General features: G+C 31.8%; 2 protein-coding genes across 2 annotated transcripts; both read left to right on the top strand.

Moving 5' to 3' along the window:
* The first annotated feature begins 891 nt into the window (after positions 1-891).
* LOC137826159 (heat shock cognate protein 80-like) lies at positions 892-4,377 on the top strand. Its single transcript, XM_068632027.1, has 3 exons — positions 892-1,296; positions 2,168-2,309; positions 2,395-4,377. Exons 1-3 carry the CDS (start codon positions 1,174-1,176, stop codon positions 4,224-4,226), a joined length of 2,097 nt encoding a protein of 698 aa, XP_068488128.1. The 5' UTR covers positions 892-1,173; the 3' UTR covers positions 4,227-4,377.
* Positions 4,378-7,762: 3,385 nt separating this feature from the next.
* On the top strand, positions 7,763-11,234 carry LOC137826158 (heat shock cognate protein 80). The gene is made up of 3 exons (XM_068632026.1): positions 7,763-8,093; positions 9,008-9,149; positions 9,235-11,234. Exons 1-3 carry the CDS (start codon positions 7,971-7,973, stop codon positions 11,067-11,069), a joined length of 2,100 nt encoding a protein of 699 aa, XP_068488127.1. The 5' UTR covers positions 7,763-7,970; the 3' UTR covers positions 11,070-11,234.
* Positions 11,235-13,740: the final 2,506 nt, after the last annotated feature.

The following is a 13,740-nucleotide window of genomic DNA, read 5'->3' as shown; positions in this document are numbered from 1 at the left end:
ATATTTAGAGAGTTGAAGAAGAAATGCATGGAGGTAGAAAAAGAAATGGCCCACACTGGTCACACGAAAGAAGTTATTTGGGTTGGTGATAGATTTGGGCTTAGGAGTTCCAGGCCCATATGAAAGTGAAAAGGGAAGCACGCTTATTTGGGCTTCAACACCTCAAAACTAACTTCCCTAATCTAGCACTAACCAAAATGCGTAACTAAATCTAAAACTACCTTAAAATTTCATTAATTTCAATTAATTATCTTTAAACATACAATAACTCTTATATAATCCCTCTTCCTTTTTCACTGTCATATTTTTTAAATACTATTCACAAAAACAAACTGACATGAAGACACTTTAATTGTTGTTTCAATATATCACCTTCATACTAAAATTGTCACTATATTCACAGTGTAAATTAGGATTGTTTTTAAATTTACCATATAAATTAAATTTGTCATTATATTCATCATATAATCTACACTTGAAAAAGTCAATTTTATCAACTTTTCCCTTAAAATGTTTGTAAGTTAAATAATTTCTCAAAATGGTTCATTACATTTTTAATAGGCACACAGCATAATAACAGGTCAAAAGAAAAAAAGATGAAATAATAAGTAAATTTTGATATTTCAAATTAAAAATAATATTTAATTTTACACAAAATTCTTTTATGATATTAATCTTAGCAATACTTTTTATATCAACTTTACACATGTAATATTCTTCTAGTATTATATAGTGATTTTACACTCATCTAATCTAAATTTAAGCTCTGACTTATTTTATATGAAAAAAAAAACTATTTAAATTATGTTAAAATATTCAAACTATTTCAGAAGCCTTCTTTTTACACAATATGTTAATTGTTAAATATTTCAGAGTGGAAAGGAAAAATGAAAATTAAAAAGGTGAAGAAAAACAACTCAGAATAGAGCTTCTCCCACCAAATGGACCCAAATATAGGAATGGGTCGGGTCGGGTCGGGTCCGATATATGCGATGACTATTGGTAGTTAGAGCGGAGAAGGATCTAGAAGACCCAAACCCTAGCCAAGCACTCCTACTTAACTTCACACTCCTCACGCTTCCGCCATCTCCTTTCCTTCTTCTTCGTTGCGACTCTCTCTTTTCCTGAATCTCTCTTTTTCTGCATCTCAAGATCACAGAAGGCAGATCCGAAATGTCGGAGACGGAGACGTTCGCTTTTCAGGCCGAGATCAACCAGCTTCTCAGTCTTATCATCAACACTTTCTACAGCAACAAAGAGATTTTCCTTCGTGAACTTATTAGCAATGCCTCTGATGTAACGTTTTTTCTCCTCTCCTTCATTTTTTGCTGCTTATTATTCATGTATTTACCATTCCTTTTAGGTTATTGTTGTCTTTGTTGTTTTTGTTGTTTTTTACGTCATTTCTGGCCTTTACTGTGGTCCTTCTACATATCGTTTGAGTTTTCTTATGATGTTACTAAAAAAACATCTGCATGATTTTTTGGATGTGTTATAGTTTAAATATTTTTCGATTAACTGTGATTTCTATTATTTGCCTGCTTTTAATTTATTTTATTGCGATTGATTTAACGCGGTCTTAATTTGGCTGAGTTACTATTTGCGATATTGTGTTTTTGTCCGTTGTTGTTGCTTCGCACCAAAGCGATGCTGATAATTCTCCTTTTAATTCCTGATGGTTAGAAAATGGATTTTAATGGTTTCGTCCACCTTTTATTCTGTTCCGTACCTGTTTTACTACTTTATTTGAGTTGTTGGTAGGCTTTTGCATGGTTCATTTTTAATGTTACTAAAATTCTTAACCCAACAAAATCAATGTTCGCCATTTTCTTTCGACAAAATAAATTGTTGAACTTCATTTTACAATAGAATTTGTTAAAACATCTTTTGTGTAATGTTTTGATTGTTTTTTATCTGTTTTGTTTTGAACACCATTGTTAGGATTGTTTGTGGTTTCACTGAATTAGTGTACTGTGAACTGTATTTTACTCATTCCACTCGAAACAAGGGTGGAAATATACTGTTTTTTTTTTTTTTTATATTTCGAATGGAGTGGATGGTTTGGATTGATTAGGAGGTATTACCCTTTTGTGACATTCTATGTAGGAATGTTTGCTGATCTCTGTTGGCGTTATATCTGATTTCTGGCATGTTTTTCCCTGTACAGGCTTTGGACAAGATTAGATTCGAGAGTCTTACCGATAAGAGCAAGCTTGATGGGCAGCCAGAGCTGTTCATCCACATTATTCCTGACAAGACCAACAACACATTGACTATCATTGATAGTGGTATTGGCATGACTAAGGCTGGTAAGTTAAGATGGTTTGTTAGTCTTGGTGAGATTGGTGATCTTGTATGGTAATGTTTTTTTAACATGTGCGTTTTATGTTACAGATTTGGTGAACAACTTGGGTACAATTGCAAGGTCTGGAACCAAGGAGTTCATGGAAGCCCTGGCTGCAGGTGCTGATGTGAGCATGATTGGTCAGTTTGGTGTTGGTTTCTACTCGGCTTATCTTGTAGCTGAGAAGGTTATTGTTACCTCAAAGCACAATGATGACGAGCAGTATGTCTGGGAGTCCCAAGCTGGTGGGTCCTTCACTGTGACAAGGGACGATAGTGAGCCTCTTGGCAGGGGAACCAAGATAACTTTGTATCTGAAGGAAGATCAACTTGAGTATCTTGAGGAGCGTCGATTGAAGGACTTGATAAAGAAGCATTCCGAATTCATCAGTTATCCAATTTCTCTCTGGATTGAGAAGACCACTGAGAAGGAAATTTCTGATGACGAGGATGAGGAAGAGAAGAAGGAAGAGGAGGGTAAGGTTGAAGAGGTCGATGAGGATAAGGAGAAGGAGGAGAAGAAAAAGAAGAAAATTAAGGAGGTGTCTCATGAGTGGTCTCTGGTGAACAAACAGAAGCCTATCTGGATGAGGAAACCTGAAGAGATTGCCAAAGAAGAGTATGCTGCTTTCTACAAGAGTCTTACCAATGATTGGGAAGAACACTTGGCTGTCAAGCACTTCTCTGTTGAGGGTCAGTTGGAGTTTAAGGCTATCCTCTTTATCCCCAAGAGGGCACCTTTTGATATCTTTGACACAAGGAAGAAGCCCAACAACATTAAACTTTACGTACGCAGAGTCTTCATCATGGACAACTGTGAAGAGTTGATTCCAGAGTATCTTAGCTTTGTTAAGGGTATTGTGGATTCTGAGGACCTTCCTCTCAACATTTCCAGAGAAATGTTGCAGCAAAACAAGATCCTGAAGGTCATCCGCAAGAACTTGGTTAAGAAGTGCGTTGAGCTTTTCTTTGAAATTGCTGAGAACAAGGAAGATTACAACAAGTTCTACGAAGCCTTCTCTAAGAACCTGAAATTGGGTATTCACGAGGATTCCCAGAACAAGACAAAGCTAGCTGAATTGTTGAGGTATCACTCCACCAAGAGCGGTGATGAGATGACAAGCCTGAAGGACTATGTGACCAGGATGAAGGAAGGACAGAGTGACATCTACTACATTACCGGTGAAAGCAGGAAAGCTGTTGAGAATTCACCCTTCTTGGAAAAGCTTAAAAAGAAGGGATATGAGGTGCTATTCATGGTGGATGCCATTGATGAATATGCTGTTGGTCAGCTTAAGGAATTTGAGGGAAAGAAGTTGGTGTCTGCGACTAAGGAAGGACTGAAACTTGACGAGAGTGAAGACGAGAAGAAGAGGAAGGAAGAATTGAAGGATAAATTTGACGGTCTTTGCAAGGTGATTAAGGATGTATTGGGTGACAAGGTGGAGAAGGTTGTGGTGTCTGATCGTGTGGTTGATTCTCCTTGCTGTCTGGTGACTGGTGAATATGGGTGGACAGCCAACATGGAAAGGATCATGAAGGCGCAGGCATTGAGGGACAGCAGCATGGCTGGTTACATGTCAAGCAAGAAGACGATGGAAATTAACCCTGAGAATCCCATCATGGATGAGCTGAGGAAGCGTGCAGATGCTGACAAGAATGATAAATCTGTGAAGGATTTGGTTCTCTTGCTGTTCGAGACTGCTCTTCTAACTTCTGGCTTCAGCCTTGATGATCCCAACACTTTTGGTAACAGAATTCACAGGATGCTCAAGCTTGGACTCAGCATTGACGAGGATGCTGCTGATGCTGATGCTGACATGCCACCTCTTGAGGATGTCGATGCCGATGCCGAGGGCAGCAAGATGGAAGAAGTCGATTAAATCTAACTCCATTGCTACTTCTACTGCCTTTTAGAATGTGTGATTTCACAGTCTTTTTATATTTAGTGTTCGTTTTTATTATATTTTGGAATATTTGAACTTTTGTTAACCTAGGATTCACTCTCTTTATTATATGTCAAATTTTTGTGTCCGTTTTTTTTGTGCCAATTTTCTTCCATTTTATATAACTGGAGTTTTTATAAATATATCTCGATCACTGTTTTTACCAAAAGTAGCTTAAAATGTGTTTTTTTTATGAATAATGTTTTTAAAATGATATTCAGTGTAAGTTTTTTATTTTGAAATTTAAATATTTTGGGCATTTTATGATAATAGTTTTATTGAACTATTTCTAACATTACTATTATTGTTTTGATAACTTCTCCGTAATACAATGTCTGAATTTTTTTTTGGCACTATGATGTATTATACTTACTTTTTTCTGAAGCAGATTAAATATCGAATAAAATTATTTTACACTGTTTACGTTTTCAAAGCTTTTTTTTTTTTATTGTTCATATGTATATATGTGTGCTTATATATATATATATATATATTAAACGATTGGTTTATCAATCTTTTTATGCATCATTTAATTTTATTTATAAATAATCTTAACCAGGTGAAATTTTTCCATGAATTAACATGTTCGATTAAAATAAATTTTCAAATCACTTAAAACTGAGAATTTTTAAATATTATTTTGATCATCACAGGGAAAATGGCTAAAGAAAGCAAGAACATAGAAGAAACAAATATAGGGTAGACCATCGAAAAAGTTTGTTATTTGAGAGAAGAAGAATAAAATATAGTTTATTAAATTTTTTATAATGTCATATTTCCTTTATTTTTTTTATATAAAGTTATTTAATAAATATTTACCTTATTCCCTTCATACGAAAATTGAATATCGTGATCGTGATTTTGAACTTTAGCTTTTTATGTTCTATATTTCTTTACGATCTACACATTTCTTTTTCTAGCTTCTCATACTTGTGGAAGCATCGAAGCAGTGCCAATGCACTTGTGATAAATCATTTAAAAAAAACGTATTTTAGAAAACATTATATATGTTCTAAAATATATTTGATGAAATTTCATTACGTAAATCTTGTTCTGAAAATTTATTCTAAAATTTCTATTTTAAAAATCCTATTTCAAAAATTTCATTCCAAAAATTTTAGAAGTCCCGTTCCCGGAATTCCTCAAAGTGTGTTATGAAAATTTTATAGAGATATAAAGAAAAGAAGAGTAAAATTATTATTTTGAAAGTATGGGAGTGCAACAAGAAAAAGGGGATGCAGGAAGAAAAAGTCTTATTTGGTAGATGATAGATTTGGGATTAGGGATTTTCGGCCCATATATCTAATGTTCTGGATACATAAATCCAAGTCAGTGTTTTTTTTTTTTCATTTGATGCCATTTATTTTATAAGTAATAACTTTTGGGGATGTTATATATTGTCCTTGATTCTCCATGATTTTAAAATTGTGCATGAAGAGAAATACACATTTCTTTAAAACCATACTAAAAAAATATGAAAAAGAGCATTACTATTTGGTATCTTCATAATCCTAAATGGATCAATTAAGTTTTGTAGTTTTGTGAGTTCTCAAAGTTGGGAATTTAAATATGAAACAAAATCACTAATCATTAAAACAATAAAACCAAGAGAATGTCAATCCCCATTAACATATCTCATAAAGTGACTTAAATGCATAGATTTACTCTTTAACTCAAAAGAATATTTGTTCTTTATTTTTAGTGAGAATGACCACCCTTTCATTATCCAAGAACAATTACATATAAAATGTGAATCAAAATCAAATTTATCATAAACTGTTACTTGACATATTCTTAATTTGTCACTTGACATATTCTTGTGTCTCATAAAACTCCTTTTATATTGCTTAACTTTAATTCCAAACTTAAAATGGTAAGAAATTTCATCTCATAATATTTACCATCTATCTTTCCATATAAACGAAAATATATTTGAAACCTACATCAAAAACCTTTTCTAATATAATATATTGACTAATTGATTTGCAAAATGTCAGGTAGAAAGAAAAAATGATAATTAGAAGGGCAGAAAAATATAAAATCAAAACAAAAGATGTATTTTTTAAAAATTCATAATATATATATACTAGTATTTTGATCAGTGGAACATACATGGTTTAGTTTAAAAATATGATATATCTATTATATAAATTTAGTTTTTTTTTAAAAGATTGTAATGTAATGAAAACTAATAATATATATAAATATTTACTATTACATAATCTTAAAATAATAATTATAATATTTTTTTTTTCAAACAAAGTAAAAATATATATATAATAGATATTATTAATAACGGAGAACTAAACATATAATCTATATAAAAATAAATCGATAGTATTAATAACAAAGAATTAAAAATATAATACATATTATTAAAGAAAAATAAAAATTTATATTAAAAAAAATAAAATTATTATTAACGAATATCTTTATTGATGAAATTATAACAATAATCAAATTATATAAAATAATTATTTTAATTTTAAAAATATAAAAATTTTATTTATTAATTTTAATTATTTATTAAAAAAAAACAGTTTCCAAAATTAATTGAAAAAAACACACTTTTTTTCTTCTATTCAAAATTTATTATTTATATTCTTTTTGTTAATTTTATATGAGTAACAACAAATCAAAATTAATAATTTATCATGAAAATGAATTCAAATGATTTAATTGTTTTAATATAATTATGTTTATTGTGTTATAAATTTAAATTTGTTTAATATTTTTTTTAATTAAATAAAAAAAATAAAAACTATATTGTATGAGATTTTTAAAGTTTTTTTACCATATTGCATTACATTTGTAAACTTAAAATAAACTTATTATTTATAAATTTACCATATTGCAGGAATATTTGTAAATTTAACTATTATATTATATTGACTATGTTTTTCACAATATCACAAGAGTGCAGTTAGATAATTTATAAATTATATTCTTTTAATTTTATATATAAAAAATCAGTATTAAAATATAATTTGTTTAATTTGTCGTACAAAAAATAAATACTGAAAAAAGAATTACTCCCAACCCAACCAATCACAGAACTATTTTATTTCTTAAATACCAGTATTATCATAATATAAATTAATTAAGAACTTATATCAAAATTTTTAGCATAACATTCAAACTCAATTTTTCTAACATGTTCTACCAGTTATTTAGTGGAAAAGATTAAAATAAATAATTTAAAAAATTAAAAACCAAATCAAACTTTTTAAATTAAAGTGACTAAGCAAACACAAAAATAAAATAAAGAATTAAAAAAAAAGTAACCTTTAAAAAAAATAGTCAGACATACTTGTAGTGTTAAAATTGAAATTAAATATAAAATAAGTAAAATTAATTTGTATTTTGTAGTGAAATAAACCATTTTTAGTACATAAAATAAATTATAGTAATGAAAAAAAGCAGGGAGGGGTGGAAGTGTAATTTTAAAAACAGATGGACCCAAATAAAGGAGTGGGTCGGTTCCGAGAAATGAGAAGAATAAACATTGGTAGTTAGAAAGAAGGATCTAGAAGACCCAAACCCTAGCCAAGCACTCCTACTTAACTTCACACTCCTAACGTTTCAGTGTTCCATTTCCTTTCCTTCTTCGCATCTTCGCCTGCGACTTTCTCTCTTTTCTCTCTTTTTCTGAATCTCAAGATCACAGAAGGTAGATCCGAAATGTCGGAGACGGAGACGTTCGCTTTTCAGGCTGAGATCAACCAGCTTCTCAGTCTTATCATCAACACCTTCTACAGCAACAAGGAGATTTTCCTTCGCGAACTCATTAGCAATGCCTCTGATGTAACGTTTTTTTCCTTATTATTCATGTATTTATCATAATCGTCTTATCATATTTCTGTCATCCTTTTTAGGTTATTATTGTCTTTGTTTTTTGACGTCTTTTTCCGTCCTTCTATATCATGGTTTGAATTTTCTTATTCTATTACTCAACGCCTGCATGATTTTCTGGATGTGTTATAGTTCAACTAATTTTTGATTAACTGTGATTTCTATGATTTGCCTGCTTTTAATTGTTCATTCTATTGCGATTGCTCTGGCTTTGTGTCTTTTTACCTGAAAGAGGACTGTTTGTTTCAGAATATAATTGTTTTGACGCGTCTTAAATTTGACAAGAGTTATGAAAACATATCTCTACGCAAGAAATGGTTAAACATTTTTTTGATAAACTTTTCTAAAATGGAATGGCATGATGTGATTTTTTTTACCATTGTTGGGATGTTCATAATATCGACCTTAGTTGTAAGATAAATAATTATACTGTAAGGAAAATAAATCATAACTAAATGTTGTTTAAGAGAAATACTCGTATATGTTTGTTAATTGTTAATTATTTCTAAGCCTCTTGCATTGTATGTAGTTACAACGCAAGTTTTGTTTCATTTTTTTTGTTTTGTTTTCAGTCTGAACGAAACCTTTATATCGAGAAGTTAGGGAGAATTCAAGGGAAAAAATGTTTTGTTTGTTTTTGGATCTGTTTTGTTTAACACCTTGTTAGTAATGTTTATGGCTTCACTGAATGTATTTTATTAATTCAATTCGAAACAAGGGTGGACACATACTGTGTTTTTTATTTCGAATGGAGTGGGTGATTTGGATTGATTATGAGGTATTACCCTTTGTGACATTCCATTTAGGAATGTTTGCTGTTCTCTATGGGGTTATATCTGATTTCTGGCATGTTTTTACCTGTACAGGCTTTGGACAAGATTCGATTCGAGAGTCTGACTGATAAGAGCAAGCTTGATGGCCAGCCAGAGCTGTTCATCCACATTATTCCTGACAAGACCAACAACACATTGACTATCATTGATAGTGGTATTGGCATGACTAAGGCTGGTAAGTTAAGATGGTTTGTTAGTCTTGGTGAGATTGGTGATCTTGTATGGTAATGTTTTTTTAACATGTGCGTTTTATGTTACAGATTTGGTGAACAACTTGGGTACAATTGCAAGGTCTGGAACCAAGGAGTTCATGGAAGCCCTGGCTGCAGGTGCTGATGTGAGCATGATTGGTCAGTTTGGTGTTGGTTTCTACTCAGCTTATCTTGTAGCTGAGAAGGTTATTGTTACCTCAAAGCACAATGATGACGAGCAGTATGTTTGGGAGTCCCAAGCTGGAGGGTCCTTCACTGTGACAAGGGATACCGATGGTGAGTCTCTTGGCAGGGGAACAAAGATGACTTTGTATTTGAAGGAAGATCAACTTGAGTATCTTGAGGAGCGTCGATTGAAGGACTTGATAAAGAAGCATTCCGAATTCATCAGTTATCCAATTTCTCTCTGGATTGAGAAGACCACTGAGAAGGAAATTTCTGATGATGAGGATGAGGAAGAGAAGAAGGAAGAGGAGGGTAAAGTTGAAGAGGTCGATGAGGATAAGGAGAAGGAGGAGAAGAAAAAGAAGAAAATTAAGGAGGTGTCTCATGAGTGGTCTCTGGTGAACAAACAGAAGCCTATCTGGATGAGGAAACCTGAAGAGATTAACAAAGAAGAATATGCTGCTTTCTACAAGAGTCTTACCAACGATTGGGAAGAACACTTGGCTGTGAAGCACTTCTCTGTTGAGGGTCAGTTGGAGTTTAAGGCTATCCTCTTTATCCCCAAGAGGGCACCTTTTGATATCTTTGACACAAGGAAGAAGCCCAACAACATTAAACTGTATGTACGCAGAGTCTTCATCATGGACAACTGTGAAGAGTTGATTCCAGAGTACCTTAGCTTTGTTAAGGGTATTGTGGATTCTGAGGACCTTCCTCTCAACATTTCCAGAGAAATGTTGCAGCAAAACAAGATCCTGAAGGTCATCCGCAAGAACTTGGTTAAGAAGTGTGTTGAGCTTTTCTTTGAAATTGCTGAGAACAAGGAGGATTATAACAAGTTCTACGAAGCCTTCTCTAAGAACCTAAAATTGGGTATTCACGAGGATTCCCAGAACAAGACAAAGCTAGCTGAATTGTTGAGGTATCACTCCACCAAGAGTGGTGATGAGATGACGAGCCTGAAGGACTATGTCACCAGGATGAAGGAAGGACAGAGTGACATCTACTACATTACCGGTGAAAGCAGGAAAGCTGTTGAGAATTCACCCTTCTTGGAAAAGCTTAAAAAGAAGGGATATGAGGTGCTATTCATGGTTGATGCCATTGATGAATATGCTGTTGGTCAGCTTAAGGAATTCGAGGGAAAGAAGTTGGTGTCTGCGACTAAGGAAGGACTGAAACTTGACGAGAGTGAAGACGAGAAGAAGAGGAAGGAAGAATTGAAGGATAAATTTGACGGTCTTTGCAAGGTGATTAAGGATGTTTTGGGTGACAAGGTGGAGAAGGTTGTGGTGTCTGATCGTGTGGTTGATTCTCCTTGCTGTCTGGTGACTGGTGAATATGGGTGGACAGCCAACATGGAAAGGATCATGAAGGCACAGGCATTGAGGGACAGCAGCATGGCTGGTTACATGTCAAGCAAGAAGACAATGGAAATTAACCCTGAGAATCCCATCATGGATGAGCTGAGGAAGCGTGCTGATGCTGACAAGAATGATAAATCTGTGAAGGATTTGGTTCTCTTGCTGTTCGAGACTGCTCTTCTAACTTCTGGCTTCAGCCTTGATGATCCCAACACTTTTGGCAACAGAATTCACAGGATGCTCAAGCTTGGACTCAGCATTGACGAGGATGCTGCTGATGCTGATGCTGACATGCCACCTCTTGAGGATGTCGATGCCGATGCTGAGGGCAGCAAGATGGAGGAAGTCGACTAAATCTAACTCTACTATTGCTACTTTCTTTGCCTTTTAGAATGTGTGATTTCACAGTCTTTATCTTTAGTCTTTGTTTTTATTATATTTTCGAATATTTGAACTTTTGTTAACTTAGGATTCACTCTCTTTATATGTCAAATTTTTGTGTCTGTTTTCTTCTGCCAATTGTCTTCCATTTTAAGTAACTTATGATGTTTTTAGAATTATATCCCCCCATCTCCATCACTGTTTTTTTTTTATTAAATGTAGTTTAATAAACCAACTTTTTTTAAGCAAAATAATTAGAATTAAAATAATTTTACACTGTTACGATTATTTGAGTGTGTGTACATATATATTAAACGGTTAGATTATCCTTGTTTTATGCATCAATTCATGTTATTTATAATTTATAAATATTTTGTTTTCTGATATATACATATTTATTTATTTTTTAATTTCATTTAACTATTATTTTTTTTTCTCGTTTATTGTTTTAGGTTGTTCATAATATCAGTATTTAATAAAGTACAACTATTTCATTTTATTATTTAATTATAAACATATGTAATCAAATTTTTATGAATAGCTGTCAATAAGTCGTAACTCTTTAATATGAGAAAAAGCTGTATGTCAAATATGTCCTAATTTTTCTCTTATTTTATGTCCCAATTTTATTAAGTATCCATTTTTATACTCTTTAAACTTCTCTACATGGACACAGTTTCCATGAATTAACATGTTAAATTAAAAGGAAATTTTCAAATAATTGAAAACTGAAAGGATTTTTTAAAATAACTTTAAAAAAGTATAAAGAAAGAGAAGAATAAAGAAGAAATAAATATACTTCTTCAGAATAGAAAAAGTGTTATTCAAGAGAAGAATAAAATATACTTTATTCAAACCAGAATCCATCCTCAAGCATAGTCCAAGCCTTCACAATCAAGAAAATCACAAACATTTATCTTCTTGAAAGCTTTGCATCTACTTTGTTGTATTGTTCTTTTAGAGGACTGTTTCTTTCTGCACCTCCATAGTTTCTTCTTTCACCCCATACACAACTAGAAATACTTTTTTATCCATACTTTTGTTTCCGGATTATGTAATCCAGACATACATTTAAAAAAACTTTTAGATTATGTAATTCAAAAACTAAAAAAGACTTATGAATTACATAATCCGAAAACTAATCATGCATCTGAAAAAAAAAGTTTTTGGATCATGTAATCCATAAGCTAATAACAGAAGGGTACTTTTGAAAATTGAAAATATGAAAATTTACGAATTTGAGAAAAGATTATAAAGGGGTATTTTTAGAAATATGAAAATTTATGGAGGTGGGAGAAGAATAAATGGAGGTGCAGAAAGAAGCAGCCCTTTTAGAGATACTTTCCTTTTGCACCTTGGGAGAGATTAAATGGGTTCTCATCAAAATGCAACAAAACTAAGTATAGTTTTTCATTTTAAAAACTATATAACTAATTCCATAGTCCCTATCATTTACCCTGTTTTTCTACCTGTACAGATAAACACCTAAAATAAGTACATTTATTTTTGTACTGCCATAATTTCCTCCTGCATTTCCATAAATATGTATTTTTTTTAAAAACATAATTATTTTATTTATTCATTAGTTATAAACAGATATAATCTAACTTTAATAAACAACTGTTAATAAATCATAATTCTTTAACATGATTAAAGTTCCTTATGTCAAATATCTCCTAATTTTCTCTCTTGATTTTTAGTATATAAATATTTTAATCATACTATTTTTATATTTTTTAACTTCTTTTTGTAAAGAATATTAAAATTTAAATAATTCTTTCTTTTATTCATCGCTCAAAGAGATTACTATTGTTTTCATGAATTAATGGGTTCAATCAAAAGTAAATTTTCAAGTCTATAAAAAGTAAAATAATTTTGATCAATACAATGTTCTATAAATTAGAATAAAATAGCTTGACACATGATAAGTTATTTAATTCTAACAGTTATGAAATCTCCTTAACAAGTTAATTTCATAGATTCAAGAGACAACACGTTCTTAATCTAACATAAAAAAATTGTTAAAGGAAGAAGAGAATAGAGAAGAAATATACCTGTTTAGAAGATAGAAAGGCTTTATTATTTTGATACAACAAAAAAAAAAAGTAGTAGTTGTTTGTTATAATATACAAATTTGACCAAGTAAAAGAGATAAATGAAGTAAGAAAGTACATACATAGTTCATTATAACACGATGAACGATATATTGACAACTTGTTCCAGTATACAATCTCTAATTGATGATATTAAAAAATATATTTTTGTCGTTTCATACAAAATTTAAAATTAAAAAAAAAATTATATACTAGAACAAAATTGTCAATTTATCATTTTTCTTGTAACACGAGAGTTGTTTCCATTAAAACACTTGGTATAAAACACATATTCTAACACATGCATCAACATTAGAAGAATCCAAACAACTTTATTGTGGTTGAAGTGAGGGTGTAGAATCCATTGTGGAGAGATTGGAACTAGAGTTTGCATGACTCATTCCACCACGATGGTGGCGACACTTGAAGGAACCAACATGTGTGGTGGGTGAGCACAAACAATTCCTCCTCTCACTACTAGACTTCTTCAACAATGCACGTGCACTTGTTGGTGATTCAGGCATATGCTGGTTCTTGATAACATCCATGTT

This window comes from Phaseolus vulgaris, chromosome 8, assembly GCF_000499845.2.
Source record: "Phaseolus vulgaris cultivar G19833 chromosome 8, P. vulgaris v2.0, whole genome shotgun sequence".
Lineage (NCBI taxonomy): Eukaryota > Viridiplantae > Streptophyta > Magnoliopsida > Fabales > Fabaceae > Phaseolus > Phaseolus vulgaris.
This window is presented reverse-complemented; position numbering and strand designations above follow the sequence as displayed.